The sequence below is a fragment of the Piliocolobus tephrosceles genome, chromosome 5, assembly GCF_002776525.5.
Source record: "Piliocolobus tephrosceles isolate RC106 chromosome 5, ASM277652v3, whole genome shotgun sequence".
Taxonomy (NCBI): domain Eukaryota; kingdom Metazoa; phylum Chordata; class Mammalia; order Primates; family Cercopithecidae; genus Piliocolobus; species Piliocolobus tephrosceles.
The window spans coordinates 129742148-129762847 of NC_045438.1; the positions used below are offsets into that span (position 1 = coordinate 129742148).

Genomic DNA, 20700 nt, shown 5'->3' on the forward strand with positions numbered 1-20700 from the left:
ACCTCGTGATCCGCCCATCTCAGCCTCCCAAAGTGCTGGGATTACAGGAGTGAGCCACCGCACCTGGCCCAATTGCTGGTTGTTTTGTGTGTGTGTGTATGTGTGTGCATGTGTGTAAGCACACACATGTGTTTGTTTCTTGGCTAATTCTTTGCAGCAGCTCTGCTGTATGCTTAAGTTTGGCAGACCTATTACAAATAAAAAAATTGGAAAATACAGTGAAATGTGTCTCCAAACTTTATTTTTCTAAGTTTACTTACTCTGGCAAAGCAATTAAGTAGACGTTTGTCAAAGTCATCTGTCACTCTGCCTCCATATTGTACTTCTCCGATCATGTACCGAACCGTATTCCATGATACACCCTTTATTAAAAGTAAAAAAGGATTATTCATCGTCAACCCAAACACATCATTATAAACATTTCAGGTCTTTCCCTAGAGAAAAGGTCTCGAAAAGGAAGCACTCACTAGACTCGCATTTAAAATTATTCATAGTCTTATATTAATAACTCTTTCACTATTACATGGCTGGAACCACTACAGTTTGTTCACCAAGAAAAAATCTATAATACTAAACACTGGTAAGTATACTGCACGTATATTATTTAAAATAGGGGAAAAAGACTATTTTTCACTCTGGGGATATAGTTACCTATAATACTCATTGTAGTAATGCCAAGCTGTTACAGAGGAGAAAAGTGGTGTTTAGTGAAGAAAGGAGGAAGATCAAGTAATCATCACTTTAATACGCTTTCTTAGTAATATATTTTCTGGAATTATGAGAACAAGAAAATTATTTATCCACAAGATTTTTTCTCAGTGCAATCCTCTGCCATCCTCTGCATTTCATTCTGTGTGCTAAAACTACATCAAAATATGTATTCGTTTCTAGAGCAATTTTATACTAGGAATATATTGCCATTTAGCAGTTTTTTTTAAACCCTTGATATATTTGAGTTAGGAGAAATAAAGATATCTGCTTTTTGTTTACTTTTTCTTGGTTAAAATTTTATTTTTCAGCTTGGTTGCCTTTCAAAGCAACCATTTTAAGGTAACTATTATTTGTATGTACCAAAATGATAAATGACCACAGAATATGAACACATAGAAAATAACTTTTCATCAGACTGCTATACTTTTAATTTCATATCCCTTTGTCATTTCAAGGAAAAATTACGGTTTGGTTCTAGAGTAAAAACTCATCATGGCTTACCATCCCCATACTGAGGCTGCAGGATCTCTAATTACCTTGCCCTACTCTGGGAAGGAAGAGGGGGCCGGACTGTAGAGAGCCATAGTTAATGAGCCCTTATTATGCACTGTGTACTGTGCTTTCACAAATACTAACTCATTCCTTCCTCACAGAAACAATGGCCATTTTATAGATGAGGAAACAGGCTCCTGGGCTCATTGACTTGCCAAAGATTATAGAAAAAACACATTTCCAACCCTTTATATGTGTGAAAGGACAACAGAGTTTACGTTCTTAGCTCTGTGACCTTGAGGAAGTCTCTTAGTCCCTCTTGTCTGTTACCTCATCAGAAAAATGGGTAATAAATAAATAATAATGCCTTTGTTATTGATCTCACAGAGTTTGAAGATAAAAATGAGATCCTGCATACATGAGAACTTTGAAAACTGCAAAGTGTCATATGATGATGAATGACCATTACTAGAAAGTATTGTTATTCATAGGCATAAGCTGAGCAGTTAAGAAATGACTTAAGGTGGAAAAGAACTTTCACATGGGCTGGCAGATACCGTCTTCACTTCTGAAGAGGCAGGAGTAGGACCAGTGAGGAGAAGCTTGACCTAAGGCACACCTTCTCTTGAAGTGCCCTGTGGCCCTTGAGTGTAACATGAGGAAAGATGCGGTATTTTGCCACACACTGAGTTAGTTAGCTTCCGTGGTATGTGTGTGTTGGGGGCGGGGACAGGCTGCCCCAGCAAGTGTCTGATTAGAGTAAGTCCCTTCAAAGGGGGCTCCATGGGGCTCAGCAAATTCACACCGCATCATAGACTTCAAATGACTGTAGAACCCTGATTTAAGAAGAGCAATAAAAACAGGAAAAAAGGCACAATTTCACTCACTTTTTTAATATCGCATTCATCAAGGTGATTCTGAATAAACTGAACACTGGCTGAAAAGTCAGCGGAATTGAATTCGTAGGGAATATTCCATCCTAAGGGGCCAAACTTTCGTCGCTCCTTAAAAACACCAAAGAAAAGTAAGTATTGCGTGTACCTGATTCTATTTTTATTGCTATAAAAATACAGTAAAATTAAGGCTATATTATCAAAATCAATTGACATTAGTTTAAAAGAATAGTATATACACTTTTGGATATACCGTCATGTCGCTTAACAATGGGGTTACCTTCTGAGAAATGCATCATTAAGCAATTTCCTCATTATGTGAACATCTTTGAGGGTGCTTACACAAACCTAGATGGTACAGCCTATACACACCTAGGCTACATGAGGTAGCCTATTACTCTGAGGCTACAAACCTGTGCAGCATGTTACTGGACTGACTACTGCAGGCAACTATAACACAATGGTAGGTATTTGTGTATCTAAACATATCTAAACACAGAAAAGGTATAGTAAAAGTACATTATACTCTCATGGGACCACCACCATATATGCAATCCATGTTGACTGAAACATTATGTGGCATATAGCCATATTAGAAATATTACTTCATGGCTCTATAGCTAACTGGTTTATACAAACAAATCTCCAAAGATTTGTCAAGTTGGAGTTTTTGGGTTTGTTTATTTTTAAAGTCTAGGTCTCCACTGACAACTCAAAAAAATGCAGTAGGTGCTCAACAAATATCTGTTGAATGAACTGTTATTCTACATTGGACTCCCGAAAGTTTGAAATGTCAAATGCAAGGGTTTGAATTTTTTCCATTGGATTACCTAAACCTCTCTCACGAGCACTTAGATTCTGTGATGACTTCACTTGGCAATCTTGTCATTTCAAATTTTGAAAACTAAAACTTTCTGTTGTACACATGACGTGTCTGTCTTGAAACTTTCACGTGACCCTCATTTGTTTCCCTCTACTTAATCAAAGAGGGCCTAAGACACTCCTGTGCAATAGTGGCTAACTGTTTACAAATGCCAAATCACCCATAAATAATCAAACTAGACTCAGAGCAAATGATTCAATTGTTTTGATATTCCAGAGAGCATTTTAAAGGTATGGCAAGTATTAGACCTGATAGCTCCAAGAACTGATCATCCAACAAACCACATAAATGAGTCCAGATGTTTCCAAGGCATCAGCTTTTCCTATCCCAATACATAATCAGTCTCTAAGGAAGGTCCAATGATTTATTAGATTAGTTTCTAGACCCTAATTCTAGTGCCTAAGGTAAGGACCCATGTGGAGAGTAGAATCCCTATACATCTATGGGAAGGTTTAATTCTACTCTTTTACCTCTAAGTATATACTAACTTTTCTTTTTCTTTTCTGCCTTCCCCAACTCAATACACACACACACACACACACAGACACACACACACACACACGCACACACACTGCCGTTTTCACAAGCCATTCCAATCCTTCTTGCTGCAGCTATTCCATGCTTCAGATCCTGAATAATCCCACCATTTAAAAAAAAAAAATCTAAATAAATTTTTGCTTGGATAAGTTCATGAACAGGTCAGAGAAGAAATTCAGAAAATTCAAAGGTTTTAATTACTGAGTTTCAGGGTATGCTTTTAAAGTATTTAGCAAACCATTAAGATTAATTTGGGTCTAGATATTCTGACCCTGGGAGATCAGACAAAGGGCAAAAATAATAATAATAATAATAATAATAATAATAATAATAATAATAATAATAATAAAGAGTAGCGCTTAAAAACGTAAAGTACTACTGTTACCTCTAGACCTAAACTTCTTTAGTTAGGGTTGTCAGGCATTAGAGATTTGTGCTATGTGACACCCACTCCTATCCCTTAGCTAATCTGATCCAATGTAGAAAGCCAGCCCAGAAAGAACTGACCAGATTCCTTCTCCCAGGAATTTGAACTTAGGGTTTGTAATTGCTATCTGGGGCTTAGACTAGAAAAACTTGTAAACTGAGGAGCTGTGAGGAACCATCTTCCACCCTGTACTTAGAGGAGGTGAGGAGGAGCAGAGGCCACAGCCTTGAAGGGAGGAGAGACTGTGTGGTCTCAGCTGCAAGGGCGGGAGCCTTGGTCCCTAACACTGTTTCTCTTGACAGCTTCCTGTTTTCTAGTCCCAGCATTCATGTTGCCTTGGTTTTTGTTTTGTAGGTTTTTTTTAGATGTTTCATATTGAAATATATGGTCCTATAACCAGATTTTGAGCCTTGACAGTGAAAAACACGTCTTCTATTTTTGTCTCCCCTTTTGCACCTTGGGGGAAAGAATCATGGTTGCCTAATAAACACTGGTCAATTATTACCAGGGCAGAAGGAACCCTTCCTCTGTAAGAGGTCAATGCTGAGGCTGACCCAGGGTTTGGCATTTCTGAAGTGGACCTCAGAAACATTGAGGTGAGCCTCTTCCAGATTATCCCAGGAGCAAGGGTGGGTTGAGAGGGTTATGGGCTATTAACATGAAAATTCATACAGCTAGCCCTTTTAGTTCTTGGAATTTCTTCCATCTTGAGGACTTTGAAGAGAAGAATGCTAATGACTTATTAGTGAAATGTGGATGTTTTCCCATTTTTGAAAAAGAGAATCAGAATTTACACCATTAGTTTTACCTAGGTGTTTGACTTAATTTTTAAATTTTAATGTTCAATTAGACGGATGGCCGAATGAAAAATAACTCCAATTACTAAAGCTGCTCAAATGGGCTCTATGGAAACACTCCTATTTATATGCACTGAGTCATTGCAATTTAGTTGTTCCTTAAAATGTGAGTTTTGAAAATTGCCCTAATGCTGAGATTTGCTTCATGTTTATATTTCTTACTACCAGTTTTCATCTAAAGCATTTACTTTTTAAGTCGGTTCACTAAAGTCATAAACTGATTAGCTCATCTTGGGAAAATAAAAAAGCCCCAAATCTTAGTGGGTGCCTTTTCTTTCACAAATGAAGTCATTTCATCTTCTTGCTATTTTTTTTTTAATTACCTTGGAATACTATCAGGATAGACTCAAACAACTAGAACCTAAGAGCTCACTGGGAAGATCAAAGCAAGGGGTTTTGCTAGACTTATTTGGAATACTGAATTTCTTCAGTTTAATTAACATTTTTGAAACCATGGGATGAGTCCTATGCAATACAATAAAAAATATTAAAATGGATGCATTTTCAAGAAGTTTTAATCTGTTGCAAAAATAAGACGTAGAGACAAGAAAAAGAACAATGGGATAGTGAATATAATTAACTGTCAACATTTCACAGATGATAAGCCTGAAGGAGACGTTCAATCTGAGGCTTCTGGGAAGAATAAAACTGAAGCTGGTCTTTGCAAAGGGGAGAGAAGAGACTTTCAGGGTTGGCAAAGGCCGTGAGCAGAATTAGGAACACAAATCCTGTGACTCATGGAGAAGAAGGCTGCAGACAGAAGGTTCTACTTCAGCAGAGGACTAGCTCTGGTGAGTAGCAGCAACTCAGTGTTCACACGCTTCAAGGCATGGAACGCAGACAGATTTGAATGTTAAAACTTCATGTGACAGAAGGGAGTGACTATACATCATCAAGCTGGTGAGTGATGATTTTAGGAAAACCAGTCCACTCCTTACTTAATTTGACTAATACAGTTTCTTCTTTTCTTTTCACAGAATATGCAAAACTCTGAACTACTAAAGAAATATGGAAAATGTGGAATCATGAAAAACTCCTTAGAACACTGATGAAAAGTTGTTCAACCATTTTAATGATGTCAGAGCCATTTCCAGTTTTACATTAGGCTCTACCTCTGCAGTTCCCACAGAGCTGCAGAATCATTTCACAGCTTCAAAACAAGACAACTGGATTTATCTATCTAACTCCAATAACTGGAGCTAATATACAAAGAAAAATACAAGCCACACTAGACAATGTAAGGGAAACTTTACTAGGTAAAAATACTTAACAGAAACAGCCAGAACCTCTGGGAAACACTACGGGGCAGAGTGTAAAAGATAAACCTGTATCATATTATTATAATTATTCAAAGACATTTAAATGAGGAATTTTATAATCATCTCTCCCCAAAGCAAGAATTTTATATACACTATTAAATTTGAAAGGAATGTTTATCAAGGCTCAGACTTGAAAAAGAAAACAAACAAAATATAGGGGAAGCAAACACTTTTCTGAATGAAAACTGTTAATAGTGAGATTCCCTGGGCCCTAGGCCTGTTTTATTTACTATCTAAGTAATTTTTAAGGGCATGATAAAATTTCCAAGTTTGCCACTGCCACTACAGGCCCTTAGAGATCCTAATCAATAACTTTAGCTAAAATAGAAAAATGAAAAAAGAAAAAGACCACCTCACAGAGTTATATATAAGCTGTTTGAAAAGTCAGAAATATGCAGTTCAATGTGGACAAGCCAAGGTGATGGGGAGAAAAACTCCAGACTATGAAATGGATATAAAAATGGTTCAAGACTCTTCCCTTAAGGGTTGTGGCCATTTGGCCATTATTTTCAATTCTTGCCGCATATCAGGATCACTTGGAAGTTTTTAAAAAGACTGAGCTCCTTCCTTTTGGCCTCCTGGGGATTTTGACTTAAGTGTCCTATTCTGGGGCCCAGGCATTGGCTGAGAAGACAATTGTAGATAATTGGCTGAGAAGACCATTGCTTAAGACATTTACTCGGTCCAACACATACCTCAAAGAGCAGCATGTCGACAATCAATAGGAAAAAAAATAAAATAACCCATAGAACATTGTTCTGATCTTCTGCAGGAGGTGTTAGGAGGTGGCTAAAAATGTAATGATTGAGTTTCAAAAGACTAAGACTTTGGAGGAAAATGTGCTTAAAATTAAAATCCCAGAGGGTGAATGTGGGCTTGCTCTGAAACCCAGAATGACGCTACACTGGATGCTACACTGCCCAGGAAAGCGTAGAGACAGAATACTGAGGCCAGAGAGAAGCTTCCCTCTTAGGTAATCTTCAAGAGGATGCTGAAATATTCTCAGGGAGTGGTAGCCAAACTGAGACCAGGCACACACCAGGGTCCTGGGAATAAAAGGCTCCCATAGGGAGGGCAGAAAGGCCACTGGCAAAAGTAGAGACATCACTGGACTGCAGCAGGGGTGGGGGCTTCAGCAGGAACTTCCCCTCTCAGGGTAGCTACTACTGCCCTGTGTGGATAGTAAGTTGCTGGAGGAGAGGGGGAGTGGCGGGGAGCAGAGCTTAGTGCAGCGTTGCCTCGTGCATCTATGCACGTTCCCATGGCAGCACCCAGGGCACCCTCCTCCTGGGAAAGCCTGCTCCCACCTCAAGAATAAAGCAAACCACGCCCTCCACCACTCTTCTACCCAAGTTATCCTTGACCAGCCAAATCTACTTCCCCTTCTCCCAGGAAAGGAGAGGCGCTCATTTTGTTCCCTGCAACAGAAGTAGAATCCACATATCATGCCTATGAACTGGGGTAAGCTGATGGTATAATGCCACCCAAACCAGGATTCCATGGGAGAAATTACATTTTTTACTAGAGAGCAGGCAGGGAGTTGGTTATTTTACTCCTGGGTTCTGCACTGTAATGTGGGATGAACTCCAGCATGAACCCCTCTGGAGCCTCAGATCCTGTGCCTAATTCTTTTTTCAGTCTCTGCAAAAACAAAAGTACATATAACATGTTTGTTGAAAGCAAGGGATACCTGTTTTAATTTGGAGGACTCAATTAATTAACAAATCAGATGTTTGGCCCTTATACTCAACAATAGAGAGAGAAAAGAAACGTTAAGTCACAAACTACCTAATCCACAACATTCCTTCCTATAGCAGTTGAGTCTCAGACATTCAGGTGCATATAAATCATGTAGGTATCTTGGTACAATGCAGACTGATTCAGGAGAGTCTGAGGCGAGATCTGAGATCCACCTCCAACAACCTCCCAAGAGATGTTGATGCTTCTGTCCCAAGACAACAAGTCTCTAAAGAATTGTGGATTTTTCTATTAAGCTGTCCCTATCCTAACCAAGTAAAAAAACAAAACAAAAACAAAAAACAAAAAAAAAAAACTTAGGCAAAATCACAGCAAACATTTCTATGATATTTCTGAAACATACGTCTAAAATTCCCGGGAGATTTTGGAAATATCACGGTAAACACTTCTGAAATTGATGAAAAACAATTACCTACACTCACTGTATTGTCACAGAACTGGAGGATGGAATTTTAGAAATTGAAAAAAACCTTGAAAGATCACCTACTTCTGCCTCCAACTGCACAGATGGGGAAATAGGCCCTGAGAGAGACATAACTTGATCAACTAACTGCTTTCAGCTAACTGATTTCACAGCAAGCACGAAAGTCCAGGCCTCCTGACTCTCAGTGAAGTGTTATTTCTAGCCCTCTATTATTTGATTTTAAGAGACATTCAGCCTTTTATTCTTGGACACTCCACTGGTAACTTCACTGCCCTAGCAGTGAAAATATTTTTCCTCCGTTTTAACCCAAACACATGTGGTGTTAAGTGCAAGGGCACTTTAGCCCCATGGCTGGACCATGGTCCTGTTGCTCTTCTTCCCTTTAGCACTTGGATAATGGCCACTAAAAACACAGGTTGCCACATTAACCATATGGAAAATACCCCCAACCAGCTCTCCATGGTAAGCACAGTGGAAGAGTTGAATCATCACTACTGGGAACAGAATCATAAAATACGTTATTTGTGAATTGGGAATGAAACAGCAGAGTTAAAGCAATATTTGTATTAGAGTGTGATAAGATCTAGCAAAGCGAACAATTCCCAGATAAGAATGTATGAAATAGGCTTCGGTGACTTGGAAGCTATAATTGACAATCCAAAGGCCACAATGGAACTTAGTAAAGACAAGCACCAGCAAAGCATTTAATCTGATTTTAACTCTCTCAGGGTTGGGAGACAGACAAACAACACAGCCCTCTCTGTTGGGCAGCCAGGAACCTAGTAAAGTGGTAGGGATAATGAAGCAGGGGTAAATACACACAGTCTTTTTCTGGGGTGAGCATTAAGTTCCCCTCCATCTTTGGACAGGGCAGGGAGAGGTAATGTGAAGTTCTGTCCATCACTGTACACAGCTAAAAGCCTGACTCCTCGGATAGACCAACCGATTTATTTTGTCCTTCACCCCAGCCTCAGGGAAGAAAGAAATGCAGGTAAAGTTTAAAGGAATCTCTTCAATTCTCTGTGAAATCAAGGAATAGATCAAGTGCGTTGAAAATATGTAGCTTTTGAATTACAGAACAAAAAACAAAATTCAGATGCAGAACAAAACACTAACGATAATTTTAAAAATCATAACAGACAAGTTGCTTGGTAATCAGAATTCTTAAATTACTGCATCAGTACTAAGACTGTAAAAGCAAACAGCAAATGACTTGAGAAAGACTCGGAGCTGCTGTTCCTCCTCCTCCTCCAACATCACCACCACTTTTACTATCAGGTAATGAACAGAGTCAAAACAGTACATAAATTAGAGCCAGCCAATCCTAGTTCAGCCAATCCTAGTCAACCACATTTGAAGAGTACTTAATGTCTTTGAGATGGCGACAATCCTATCTTGAAATGTGGCTGTTAGTATTATAGGAGATGGTCCACATAAAATTCTTGGCCAGCACGGGCACTTTCAAAACCAAGCTCCTATCTTTATAATCCATTAGCTCATTCTACAAATATTTATCGAGCTCTGACAATCCCCTGCGTGCTGTTGTGACAGCAGGAGAGTCAGCAGTTACAAAAAGACAGTCTTCACCCTGGAGAATCTTACATTCCAATAGTCAGGGTTGGGGGTTGGGGCAGGGGGCACACACAAAACACATAAACAAATATACACTATGCCAGGTGGGGAAAGTGCTATGAAGGAAAAGAGAGTAAGGGGACAGAGCGGCAACGGATAGCGCCCTCTTGGGAGCCTCTCCAGTGAGGCCTCAGCACATCACCAGCCATCCCCTAAAGGCGAAAACTGCTTTCCATAGTTACCTGCACAGTGGAGTGTAAAAATGCTACTGTGTAAAGCATCGGCTTCCACATGGGTAAATTACTGATGTCCAGAAGGTCTTGATTAATTCCTGCAAATGTTCTTTTCAAACCTGCGCGTACACCTTGGGGTGGCTCATTAGTGAATTTGAGAGAGGTCTGTCACGAAAAGAAAACAGTGGTTTTGTTTCTATAAATTACTATAAAGAATAAAATAGAAATTACAATATTAGGCTGAGTATCCTTTATCTGAAATGCTTGGGACTAGAAGTGTTTTGAATTTCAGATTTTTTTTCAGATTTTGGAATATTAGCATTAAATTGTTATATGAGCATTTCCTTTGAGCATTCTATTGGCACTGAGAATGTTTCAGATTTTGAAGCATTTCAGGTTTCCATTTTCAGATTTAGGATGCTCAACCTGTACATTAGAAAGCAATATGCTTATGGTACATAAAGTAGGGGCAAAGTTCAGCACTGTATAAACGAAGTACATTGATCAGAGCTGAAACTCAATAAATTAGTACCAAGTCTTAGAGCTCTTCTATGGAAATATTTACTGTAGTCTAACCTTGATGTCAAGATTGTGATGATTATAGTATTATAGTATAAGATTTTGCAGTCCAGACTCTACAGGACCAAAAAGCCCTGCTGTGTTCTCATCTTTCAACAATGTCCATGATGCCACCTTTATTTCTATAACTCTCAATGAAAAGACATTTAGTAACAAACCTGAAGCAATGTAATTGGAAATCGATCATGAGGCTCCGTAGTTATCCATACTCGGAAAGAATCATCACTGGCTTCAGTGGTAATTAGTGTCTCTAGTAATTCTTCCATGAATTCCAGGCCAAGGTGGCAATTTTGTAGTAATACCCAACCACCCTGTATCCAAAAATGAGTCCATATTTATTTCTTATAACTTTTTTGCTATGATTTTAATAAAACAAAATGTGCACTTTTTTCTTTCATAAAACCATGTGAATACTGTTTTGAACACATTTTTAAAAATTATATGTCAATACAATAATTTCTCCGGCTGTTGGTACAAGCTAATTACTTAGAATCCAGTGGGTTCAAAATGATAGTATTCTGCTACCCCTGGTTCAGAAAGGAACAGAAATTAAAACTTGAAGACAGACTTGTGTAAGTACAGTGTGTGCACCATCTAATGGTGGGAATGGGTATTTTGGAATCAGTAACTTAAGTTGTCCTGCCTAAGGTAAATCAGAACTGACTCACCCCCAAAACCAAAAAGGCTGGTTCATAGTTATTCATAGTTACAAAAAAAGATACACATGATCTCATGAAAGTTGGAGACAACACATTTGGCGACATTTACTACCATAACGCTAAGCTTTATTCTTTATCATCACTCTCTTTCCACACTTTCCTGAAACCACATAACTTATTAAGCACTTTCTAAATAAGTACTTGATTAAACAAACTACCTTAAAAAATATGTCACAAAACCATCACTGCCCTGTGAGAACATAGTTTCTTCACCAGACATTTTAATACCCTTATACAGGAATCAACTATCTTGAACGACATAAAACTACAAAATAGTGAGCACGATAAATATATGGCAAGGCATATATACCGTGTCTCAACTGTAAGCGAAAATACAACTCACACCGGCTTAACTAGCAAAGGGGATGTGCCGTCTATACAACTGGGGTTTCAGAGGAAGACGGCATTCAGGATTAGTTTGTGTCATCATGGACCCACCTACTTTCTGGTTCCCCACTCTGCATTCCACAATGCCAGCTTTATGCTAACCGTGGTGTCTCTCAAGGCAGCAACATGGCTGCACCTGCTCATGTCTGGTTTTCTTTTCTGATTATGCCATATAATCAATATTTACCCCACTTTGACAAACAGGGCATGGAAGTTATAAAGGCTAGCATTCCAAAGACGGGTAATGTGAACACAGTATTTAAATTAAAAAGTTTTGCACTCACAGGAACTAAAGAAATTATTTAAGGCCCAAAGTTAAACTGTCAAATCACTCAACAGAGTGAAACACTTGATCTGAGTAAAAATAATTACGTATAATTGCTTTGAGATATACATGTAGAAATTAAATAAATTATTGAATTTAATTAAGTGATAAAGATTAAGGCTTAGGGCATTTGAGAATTAATGACTAGCTGGAAAATTTGATGACCCAAGCAGAGTTTTAGCCCATTAACCCTCTCTAGTCATTAATTTCCAGGGAGAAGCTGCACCAAAGTTTGTACAGACATTCTGAGATCAAAAGCTTAAAAATAAACCAAGATCTTATTTTATTTTTATTTTTATAAATGGTATAATTTCTTATTACAGCTGAAAAGGCTATCTACAGAGCATTTCTAGAAAATTAATGTTCTGTGTATTTATTAGGTGCAATGGGAAATCTCTCTTAACACTTCATTCAGCTTGCAATTTTCAGTGAAAACCATTATCAATATTTAAACATAGCATCCTTAAATATTTCTTATTTGCCTGAAATGATCCATTAATGAAAAATGAAAGTCTGCCTTTAACTGAAAATGGAAATTTAACTGTCTCAATCTGTCACTCCTTAAGTACTACCTATTCATATTGATCATGAAATTCCAAGACTGCTAGAGCTGCATTCTTAGAAATCAGAAGGTGTGTCTCCCAAATTATAAAATGAACAAAAAATCGGTGAAGGTAAAATGGAGCATATACTATAGAAAATGGAATAAGCTTTTCATGGGAATATCAGGAGGAAACTAGACTGAGGTTTAAAATTCACAGGTAATGATAAGCAAAAATGGAAAAATCAGGATTAGCATCACGAGAAGAATGTGGCAACATTCGTGACTGTGGGGTTTCCCGCAATAATGTTGCAGCAGGAGCAGTCTCTTGTCACATACCTGCTGCATTGACATCTGAATCAGCTTTCGAGCATGTACTTCTTGTCCTTGCCCCATTGAGATAGTTCTACATTCTGTAACATAGGAGAAAGTTCACTATGATAAAACATAACTCTTACAGCAGGATTAGAATGAAAACTTAAATTCTGAATGATTATAGCCTCCTTCTATTGTTTCTAAGAAAATAATCTTTGCTGTTCAAACAGGCGTGGCCTTTGGTTGTGTGGATCAGAGAAATGCACGGAGCAGAGACCTGGAGGCACCACCCGGAAAGGCGAGGGTTGGGGGTCAGGAAGGGAGAGAAAAAGGCACATATGGTGAGAGTTTGAGATTCTTTGGAGACAATGAGGAACAAGATTAATGGTGGGAGAGGCAGCTACAATGCTATCACAGGTATTTGGAGGGAAAAAGGATTTTTTAGTTTTGGTTAGAATCCTTTTTGTCGTTTTAGCAGATGCTTCTGTAAAGTTTAATTTTCTGTTGATTCCTTTTAGATATCAGGCTCACAGTGGTTTTTGTCTGCTTGTTTTGGTTTTCTTTGTATGTTTGATCATTTTTCTGAGATGAAATCTGAGACAGCTCGGCCCTGTGATGGGTACATTCAGGGGCAACCGTCTAAGACCTAGTTCTCAGCTGCTCCTCAGATTAAATCACCACCTTGGAACTAAACATGAAAACACTCCAGGATGAGAAATGTCATAATTCCAGAGATAATGCACCATTTAGGACCAGATGTCCCAGGCAGAGAACCATACTTGTGCTCTGCCACATGAATTAGCTAAATTGAAGAAGTCTGAGAATCATGTTTACACAACCGCAATTAGAAATTATCTTTTAAGCAAGCCCTTGTAGGCCCCAATTTTCTTGGGTTCTAGAGGCATAATCATTGTACAAGGAAAAGCGATCAATGGAAACATTGTGAACCAGTGTATGTTTGTGGGAACTGCTGGTAGAGACTATAAGAGGCTGGAGACTTCATGGGGTGGGGATAGAAGTCTGTCAGAAACCAGAAACATGTCAGGACACACCACTTAAATGGCATCCTGTGGTTAATAGCCAGATCTTCCAAGAAGATCTGCAGGGTGCACTATTAGGGATTATTTGTGGGCTCAGGGTCACAGGGAGACACTTTGCAATGACAGCCTGAGGAGGATGGAAGAGCACTCACTGCTTGGAGAATCAGGAATTGAAATAGGCCAAGTGTTAACAAGCAAAGGTGGATTTTCCCACCAAAGTCCCCATGAATCTCTCCAGCTCCTAAGAGGAATCTGGCACCTGAAAAGAATCCCACCCAGCCTATAAAAGCAGAAGAAAGGAGAGGAGTGACTTGAATGAGAGGAGCCTCTGGATCCTGGATAGATATCGAGCCCCACTTATTTCAGAAGAACACACAATGTTCAATAGATCAATGAGGGAGAGTAACAGGCTCAAAAAGTATTAACACATGAGTGTGAGCCACAGCCTCTCTGTCTTCATCCAACTCCTCTGAAACACACCTTCTAAAAGGAAGGTCTGGTTTTAGTTCAGGTGGCCCTGGCATAGTTGTTGCTTGATCCAGGTATTGGGTCAAGTGGTGATTTAGAGGCATCCCTTCATATTCAGAATCTGACCACTTCCCAACTCTGCTTTTATTTCCTGGCCTAAGTGTCCACCACCTCTTGCCTGGATTCTTGGAATGGCCTCCTAACTGGTGACAACCTCACTCCCACCCTTGTCCTCTACTAGCTATTCTTCCTACAGCAGCCACAGGGGTCTCTCAAGCCCTAAGTCAGATTACGTTCATCCTCTGCTCAGAACCATCCAATGGCTTCCCATTGCAGCCAAGGCAAAATCCGAAATCCAAACCAAAGTTCTTATTTACAGTCTATAAGGCCCTACACAATCAGTCCCTGCTACTGCTGCCACACACCACCCCCACCCCCACCCAACACACACACACACACTCCTTTTCTTATCTCACCTCCCCTCTATCCATTCACTTTTCTCCAGCCATAGCAGCCTCCTCGCCAGATCCTCCCCAGCCTCATTGCTGTTCCCTCCTTCAGAGTTCCAGACTCACTCCCTTCACATCTCAGGTTTTTCTCCCCCTATCAGCAAGGCTTTCCTGAAGATCCTGGTCCTATCTAAAACAGCACACCTCTCCTATCACTCTGTCCTTTCCCTTGCTTCTTAGCATATTTTATATTTTCTTCTTAGCATATTATGTACTACCTTGTTTATCAATTACTGTCTGTTTTATGCCCAGTCTAGAATATCAGCTAGGGACTTAGTTAGACACAGTGGCCAACCCAGCACCTGGCCAGTGTCTGGCGCTCAACTGATGCTCAATAAATATATATTTCTAAACCTTTAAAATTGAGATATAATTTCCATATAAATTATGAAGTATATACTTTATTATAAAGCATATACTTCAATATTTTATAATATATTTATAGAGTTGTGTAACTATTGCTACTGTCAAATTATCTAATTCCAGAACATTTTCATCAACTCCAAAAGAAATCCAATACCCATTAGCAGTCACTTCCCATTCCCCCCTCCCACCCCAGCAATCACAAATCTACTTTGTTTCTATTCCAGACATTTCATTAAAATGGAATTATGCAGTATATGGTCTTTTGTGTCTGTCTTCCTTCAGTTAGCATGCTTTCAAGGTTCATCCACATTGTAGCACATATTACTTCATTCCTTTTTATGGCTGAATAATAGTTCACAGCATGGATATACCACATTTTTTTCCCCATTGATCAGCACCAGACGTTTGGGTTGTTTTCACTTTTTAGCTAGTATGAGTAATGCTGCCATGAACATTCACATACAAGTTTTTGGGTGGATGTATATTTTTAGTTTTGTGGGGTATATACTCAGAGGCAAGTTTGTTGAATCATGAGATAACCCTATCTTTAACTTTTTGAGAAACTGCTAGACTGTTTTCCAAAGCAGCTGCACCATTTTACATTTCCATTGGCAATGTATGAATGTTCTAATTTTTCCACATCCTTACCAATGCTTACTGTTGTCCCTGTCTTTGATTATAGCTATCTTAGTGGGAATGAAGAAATAGCTCATTGTGGTTTTAATTTGCATTTCTCTAATAACTAATGATGCTGAGTATCTTTTCGTGTGTTTATTGGCCATTTGTATATCTTCCTTGTAGAAATATCCATTCAAATCCTTTGCCCATTTTTAAATTGGGTAATTTGACTATTGTTGAGTTGTAAGAGCTCTTTATATATTCTGGATACTAGACCCTTAACAGATGTATGATTTGCAAACATTTTCTCCTATTTTGTAGGTTGTCCTTTGATGGTGCCCTCTGAAGCACAAAGTTTTACACTTTGATGAAGTCCAATTTATCAGTATTTCCTTTTATTGCTTGTTTTTGGTTTCATATCTAGAAAACCATTGCCTAATCCACGGCCACAAAGATTTACTCCTTTTTTTTTTTTTTTTTTTTTTTTTTTACTAAATGTGTTATGGTTTTAGTGTTTACAATTAAATCTCCGATTAATTTTGAGTTAATTTTTGTGTATGTTGTGATGTAAAAACCAAATTTCATTCCTTTGCAAATGCTTATCGGTTCTTCCAGCACCGTTTGTTAAGAAGATTGTCTTTTCCCACATTGCATGGCTTTAGAACCCTTGTTGAAAACCAACTGACCATAATACATGAGGGCTGGGTTTATTTCGGGACTCTCAGTTCTGCATTGAGATATATATTCTTTGCAATGATATATATCTTTATGCGTATATCACACTCTTTTAATTACTGTAGCTTTGTAGTAAGTCTTGATTTTGGGAAGCATAAGTCCTATAGCTTTGATTTTCCTTTTCAAGATTGTTTTAGCTGGCTTGGGTCCCATGAATTTCTATACAAATTTTAGAATCAGTTTGTCAATTTCTATTTTTTAAAATGGCTGTTGGGATTTTGATAGGGATTGAGTTAAATCTCTTGATCTATTAGATGAGTACTGCCATCTTACTGAAGTCTACTGATCCATGAACAAACTGGATGTCTTTCCATTTATTTAGGTATTTAATTTTTTAACAATTTTTTTTAGTTTTCAATGTACAAATCTTCCACTTCTTTTATTGTATTCCTAAGTATTTTATTTTTGATATTGTAAACGAATTGTAATGTGTTTATGATTTTGTTTTTGAATTGTTCTTGCTAGTGCATAGAAATACAATAGCTTTTAAATATTGATCTTGTATCCTACAATCTTGCTGAACTCGTCTATTAGCTCTAATTGTTTTTTGGTAAACAACTTATAATTTTTTATGTACACATAAACTTATAATTTGGTAAACAACTTATAATTTTTCATGTCACAATCATAGAGGCCGTTTTACTTCTTCCTTTCCAATGTAGATGGCTTTTTGTTCTTTGCCTTGTCTGATTGCCCTATCTAGAACCTCTAGTACAGTGCTGAATAAAAGTTGTCTTTCTCCTGATCTTTGGGAGAAGACATTCAGTCTTTTATCATTAAGTGTGATATTAACTGTGAGTTTTTTGTAGGTGCCTTTTATCAGGTTGAGAAAATTTCCTCTTGTTCCTAGTTGGCTAAGCACATTTATCAATGTTTTCAATGCTTTTTTGCATCTGCATTGGACTAAATGTTTATGCTCCCCTAAAATTCATATGTTGAAACCTAAACCCCAAGGTGATGGTACTAGGAAGTGACAAGACATTAAGAGTGGGATTAGTGACCTTATAAAAGATGCCCAAGAGAGACCTCTTGTTCCACCATGTGAAGACACAATGAGAAGTCATTTACAAAATAGGAAACAGGCCCTGATTTTATCAGCTACTGAGTCTGCCATAGTCTTGATCTTGGACTCTCAGCCTCCAGAACTATGAGAAATACATTTCTGCTGCTTATAAGCTACCCAGTCCATGGTATTTTGTTGCAGCAGCTCAAATAGATTAAGACAGCATCTGTTGAGATGATCATGTGGTTGTTGTCTATTATTCTATTAATATGGTATATTATATTGATTGATATTCATATGTTTAATCAATCTCATACTCCTGGGAGTAATTCACTGGGTCATAGTGTACAATGTTTTTATATGGTGCTGCATTTGGTTTGATAATATTTTAGTTGAGAATTTTGTTTCTATGTTCATAAGGGATAATAGTCTGTAGTTTTTTTGTGTGTATGTGATGTCTTTGCATTTGGTATCATGGTAATACTGGTATCAGAATGGGTTGAAAAGCATTCTCTCCTCTTTTATTTTTTAGGAAAGCTTGAGAAAAACTAGTGCTATTCTTTAAAAATTTGCTAGAACTCACCAGTGAAGCCATCTGGGACTGAGATTCCTTTTGTGGGATTTTTTTTTTTTTAATTAATGAATCAATCTCCATACTTCTTATGGCTCTATTCAGATTTTCTACTTCTTCTTGAGTCAGTTTCAATAGTTGTCTCTAATAATTTTTCCATTTCATCTATGTTATCTAATTTGTTGGTATAATTGTTCACAGTATTCCCTTAGGAGTTTTTAAATTTTGGTGAAGTCAATAGTTGCATCCGTTTCATTGCTGATTTTAGTAATCTTCACTTTATCTTCTTTATTCTTGGTTAGTTTAGCTAAACATTTAATTTTATTGATCTTTCAAAAAAGATACTTTTAGCTTCTTGATTCTTTGTTGTTTTTCTATTTTCTGGCTTTTTTTGCTCACATATTTATTATTTCTTTTCTTTTGACTTCTTTGAGTTTAGTTTGCTCTTCTTTTCTAAGTTTCTTAGTGTGGAAGGTTGTTACTGATTTGTAATCTTTCTTCGTTTAATATAAAGTAATAAATATTTTATATCTTTTCTAAATGGCCTGGGGAAAAAAAAGATTGATTGGCACTGAAAAAGTGAGAAACATTCCCACTCAAGGAAGGAAAGGGGCCAATGAGACAAGAAACAGCATAGGCTGAGTTTTTAGAGGTGGGGGCAAGGACTGCCAAGACATCATAAGGAGGACTCTCAAGAGAAGCGTGTATGCAGGAAACATTGGAGGAAGTGTTGCTGCAAGTGATACAGTATAATTCCACTTTGGTGGTTTAGGTTTTGTTTTAATTGTTTGAATTTGAAAGACTTTAGTAAAATTTTGACTGCCTTTATATTCCTTTCCAATATTAGGTTTGTGTCTCTTCCACCTTTTTTTTTTTTTGGACTTACTTCTAATTAAATAATATATGTTCACATTAAAACGTTTAAAAAATACAGGAGCATATAAAGAAGGAAATAAAAATCACCAATATTCCTCCCTAGAGATCTTTATTCTAATCCTTTTAATACGCATAATCCACAATCCCTTACCTTCATTTAAAAATTCAGAAAGCTCTGAAAACGGTAAATCATTTTGGAGGCAAAAGCTCTCCTGAACAGATGTGAGGCTATTTATAGTCTTTATTTATCCCTATCTTCCTGAATATTTATATCTTAGCTGCAGTGTATTATATAATATATGGAATATTACCTTCTAAAAACCAGAACATTCTGATTTCTGAAGCATATCTGGCCCCAAGGGTTTGTAGACCTACCTATATTAAAATTTATATATGTATATATGTATTATACATTATTTTATTTTATTTTATTTTATTTTTGAGACAGAATCTTGCTCTGTCGCCCAGGCTGGAGTGCAGTGGCACAGTCTTGGCTCACTGCAACCTCTACCTCCCGGGTTCAAGAGATTCTCATGCCTCACCCTCTTGAGTAGGTAGGATTACAGGCATGTGCCACTATGCCAGACTAATTTTTTGCATTTTTAGTAGAGACAGGATTTTGCTATGCTTGGCCAGGCTGATCTCAAACTCCTGGCCTCAAACGATCCTTTGCCTCAGCCCCTTAAAGTAATGGGATTACAAGTGTGAGCCACCATGCCCAGCGTATAGCTTATTTTATATCTCTACATTCCAATGGTATGTTGTGAACATTTTCCTGTCATCAAATATTATTGAAAAACAGTTTTTAATGGCAGCACAGTGTTCCATCATGTCAAATCCATTCTCTTTCATTCAGCCAATAACTTTTTATACATTTAAGACATTTTTGATTTTTCAGTATTATAAATTGCACTAGATGAAACACCCTTATATATAAATCTGGATGTATATCTCTCAATATGTTCTTAGGAGGAATTCATACATGGAGAAGAGTTTGGATACAGCATTCAAACCGTTTTTAAAAATTCACGACATACGAAAAAGGACTCCCAGTGTCTCCCACTGAAATGGAATGCTATAGTCCCCCACCCACACACCTACCCTTGTTTTTTTGTGCTTTTATTTTATTTATGGTGCTTTTGACATACAGATTTTTTTTTTTATTTTAACAGGTTTTGGGGGGAACAGGTTGTGTTTGGTTCCATGAATAAGTTTTTTAGTGGTGATTTCTGAGATTTTGGTGCACCCATCACCTGAGCAGTGTACCCTCTACCCAATATGTAGTCTTTCATCCCTCACACCCTCACACCTTTTCTCCCCAGTCCCCAAAGTCCATTGTATCATTCTTATGCCTTTGTATCCTCATAGCTTAGTTCCCACTTATGAGTGAGAACATACGTTTGGTTTTCCTTTCCTGAGTTACTTCACTTAGAATAATGGTCTCCAATTCCATCCAGGTTGCTGCAAATGCCATTATTTCACTCCTTTTTATAACATACAGATGTTTCAAAATTCATCCAGTCACATTACCTATCTTGTCCC

General features: G+C 37.8%; 1 protein-coding gene across 3 annotated transcripts in view; it reads right to left on the reverse strand.

The window, feature by feature from the left end:
• Positions 1–20700, reverse strand: part of DNAH8 (dynein axonemal heavy chain 8) — a 322448-nt gene that overhangs the window by 48116 nt on the left and 253632 nt on the right. For all 3 annotated transcript variants that reach the window (XM_026448101.2, XM_026448099.2, XM_026448100.1), the window contains 5 exons: positions 12997–13070; positions 10844–10996; positions 10116–10271; positions 2091–2207; positions 261–362 (listed from right to left, as the gene is read on the reverse strand). In XM_026448101.2, the coding sequence (XP_026303886.1) occupies positions 261–362; positions 2091–2207; positions 10116–10271; positions 10844–10996; positions 12997–13070 (602 nt within the window). The remainder of the gene's footprint in view (positions 1–260; positions 363–2090; positions 2208–10115; positions 10272–10843; positions 10997–12996; positions 13071–20700) is intronic.